This window comes from Cajanus cajan, chromosome 8, assembly GCF_000230855.2.
Source record: "Cajanus cajan strain Asha chromosome 8, NIPB_CcT2T_4, whole genome shotgun sequence".
Classification (NCBI taxonomy): domain Eukaryota; kingdom Viridiplantae; phylum Streptophyta; class Magnoliopsida; order Fabales; family Fabaceae; genus Cajanus; species Cajanus cajan.
The window spans coordinates 6,502,387-6,505,545 of NC_138524.1; the positions used below are offsets into that span (position 1 = coordinate 6,502,387).

The 3,159-nt window shown below is 41.0% G+C and overlaps 1 protein-coding gene across 1 annotated transcript; it reads left to right on the forward strand.

Moving 5' to 3' along the window:
* Nucleotides 1-798: 798 nt before the first annotated feature.
* On the forward strand, nucleotides 799-2,886 carry LOC109799114 (expansin-A4). The gene is made up of 3 exons (XM_020359627.3): nucleotides 799-1,043; nucleotides 1,146-1,464; nucleotides 2,172-2,886. The coding sequence occupies exons 1-3, from the start codon at nucleotides 896-898 to the stop codon at nucleotides 2,479-2,481; spliced, it is 777 nt and encodes a 258-aa protein (XP_020215216.1). The 5' UTR covers nucleotides 799-895; the 3' UTR covers nucleotides 2,482-2,886.
* Nucleotides 2,887-3,159: the final 273 nt, after the last annotated feature.

Here is a 3,159-nt window from a genome sequence, read left to right on the forward strand (position 1 = left end):
TTAACGAGGTTCAGCCAATTATGCCTACTTCCTCGGACACTACCAAATATATTTCACTAAGAAATATTACAATAGAGAGAGAAGAGAAAACTACAAGCCTTAGAAGTTACAAATGAACTTGTAGTTGGGATGATTTCAAAGTGAAGGGAAGGGTTTCTATATATAGAACCTAAGGCACTACACATTCCCAAACCTATCCAATGTGGGACTAATTTGGCCACATCAAAAAAAACTTATTCGATGTGGGACTAAATTTGCCACACCATATTCAACAGTCTTTTCCCACTAATATGCGTTCTGATGTCACGTAACCTCATCGTGATGTGCAGAGATTCCAGGGGTGCTTTTGTCTATCCGCTAAAATAATTGCCCTTTTCATGTTGTTATCTGTTGCGCTTCTATTTCTTTTACTTTTCCTATTTAACAATCACGTACTACGTAACCTATTTTGAGATCATGCACCTTCAGCATAATAATTATTTTATTGACAATGGGTGCGAAAGAAATAAAAGGAAATGAAGAAAAGGGTTTTTTTTATTATCATTATCACTCGCATGTGAAGAGCGTGAGGTGGTGTGGAAAGTGGAGCCCACACGTAATCGATTATGTCTGAATACAATTGGAAGGTGGTTTATACTTGTTGAAGAATGGAGTGACAGAAATGTTTTTTGATTTTGTATGAAAAGTGAAAAGAATAGCATATATGTTATGTTTTATTTAAAAATTGAAATGAAAGAAAAGTAAAAAAATTCCAAAAATTGCCCCTGCAGTGCAAGCTGGCAGTAGCGCCTCCCCTGCTCCATAAGTACAGCAGCCTCTCCCAGTGACCAATCGCCTCTCATCTCCAAATCTCACCTCAGACTCAGAGGTGTTGTTTGTTTGTTCTAAAAAAGCAATGTCCATGGCCAAATTGCTCTGCATTGCGCTCATTGTCTCTTTAACATGGGTGGTGGAAGCTCGAATCCCAGGTGTTTACTCTGGCGGCGCGTGGCAAGGTGCTCACGCCACCTTCTACGGAGGCTCCGACGCTTCCGGCACCATGGGTCGGTAACTAACTAACTAACTCACCATGCACTCACAACTCACAACTCACAACTCACAATGTTCCTAACTAAGCAACCACATTTTGTATGTTGTATGTTCAGGTGGAGCGTGTGGGTACGGGAACCTGTACAGCCAAGGGTACGGCGTGAACACGGCGGCGCTGAGCACGGCGCTTTTCAACAACGGCCTTAGCTGCGGCGCTTGCTTTGAGATTAAGTGCGCAAACGACAGAGAGTGGTGTCACTCTGGAAGCCCTTCCATCTTCATCACCGCCACTAACTTTTGCCCTCCTAACTACGCTCTTCCAAACGACAATGGCGGCTGGTGCAACCCCCCTCGCCCTCACTTCGACCTCGCCATGCCCATGTTCCTTAAAATCGCCGAATACCGCGCCGGCATCGTCCCCGTCGCATATCGCCGGTAACTAACACCTCCCTTCACTTCATTTTACTATCCATTTTTTTTATTATTACTGTGCAAGTTATTTTTTTTACAGACCTAAATTAGTCTTTTACTTATATAAGAAAAAAAACAAAAAAGAGGGTTATATTGACTTGTTATAGTACTAGGCAATGGCATGACTGGGATGGTGACATGGAAAGGAGCCAGTAACTTAACATTTCCCTTTCCCTAGGTAGTTACTAGTTACTAGTTACTAGTAATTCATTTCCCATATGGATGGTTACTTTAGTCAATGTGATATGTAATACAGTACACGGCATGGATGTGGGGTAGGGTTCTTTATTAGTAGTCTCTTTGTCACTAAATTTGGGGTTTCTTTCACTCAAAACCTTCAGCCGTTAGGACAATCGTGTGACGGAACTTGTTGTTTGTTCGTTAAGCTCACGTACAAGGGATTTATGGGGTCCTGTTTTAATTATTTAAACTTTATAGTCACTTTCGGCGGTGTTATGGCAATCTCGAATCTAATGTGTTTGGTACGTCAACGCAGCGCAAAAATTAATTACGTGCATCCCTATTGGATGGTAGTGTCTACTCAACCATGTGTCTAGAATTAGAAATGTTATTAACTGTGTTAGTTATATGGGTGTGGTGGTATTGGTGGGGTAGGTTGGTTGGTTTTGGAAGGTCAAAAAAGTTGACGAGGTTGGTTGGTATTTACGCAGGGTGCCATGCAGAAAGCACGGAGGGGTGAGGTTCACGATCAACGGATTCCGTTACTTCAACCTGGTGCTCATTAGCAACGTCGCGGGTGCGGGTGATATCGTGCGCACCTACGTGAAGGGCACGCGAACCGGGTGGATGCCCATGAGCCGAAACTGGGGGCAAAATTGGCAATCGAACGCGGTTTTGGTGGGCCAGGCCTTGTCCTTCCGCGTCACGGGCAGCGACCGCCGCACCTCCACCTCCTGGAACATTGCTCCGCCCAATTGGCAATTCGGTCAAACCTTCACCGGAAAAAATTTCCGAGTCTGAACCCTAGTCAAACATGTCATCAACATCAATGACATACTTATATATTTTTAATTGTAACCTTTTTTCTTCTTTTTTTTTGGTTCCCGCCATTTGCTTATTCCTAGATGCTCTTTTGACTAGTGAGATAGTGAGTGACAACTTTTTAATTGTGACTAGATGTTAAGTTTTACTTTCTCATTGGGTGGGTTTCGTGCGTGGGTGGGTGATGTTGTATTTCCATTATTTTCAATTTGTATGGTAGATCAAAGGGTGTAACAATGGAAACGCCAAAGGGAGAAAATCGTGAAAACTGTAGGGAATGCTGAAGTGGCTTAATCAAAATGGTAGCCCGCAGCTAATTTGTATTTTTATAGTCATCGTGTTATATATATATATATATATTAATGTTACAATTTGCTCTATGAATTTAAGTGTACTATTGTTCGTTCCCTTGAGTATTTGAAATTAGGATTGTTTAAAGTTAAATGAGTTTGGTTAACATGAAAAAGAAAAAAAAAAGAGTTGAAAAATAAGAATTAAGAATTTTTCAGTAATTCACGTTGAATTGAAAATTTACTTAAATTGAATTAATTTTGATGAAATTTATATTTTAAATGAAGTCAGTCAGACTGCATTACAGAAGAAGACCAATCAATGCAATTTACGAAGAACCCTACAATTGAAAATTGAGTGTTTTGT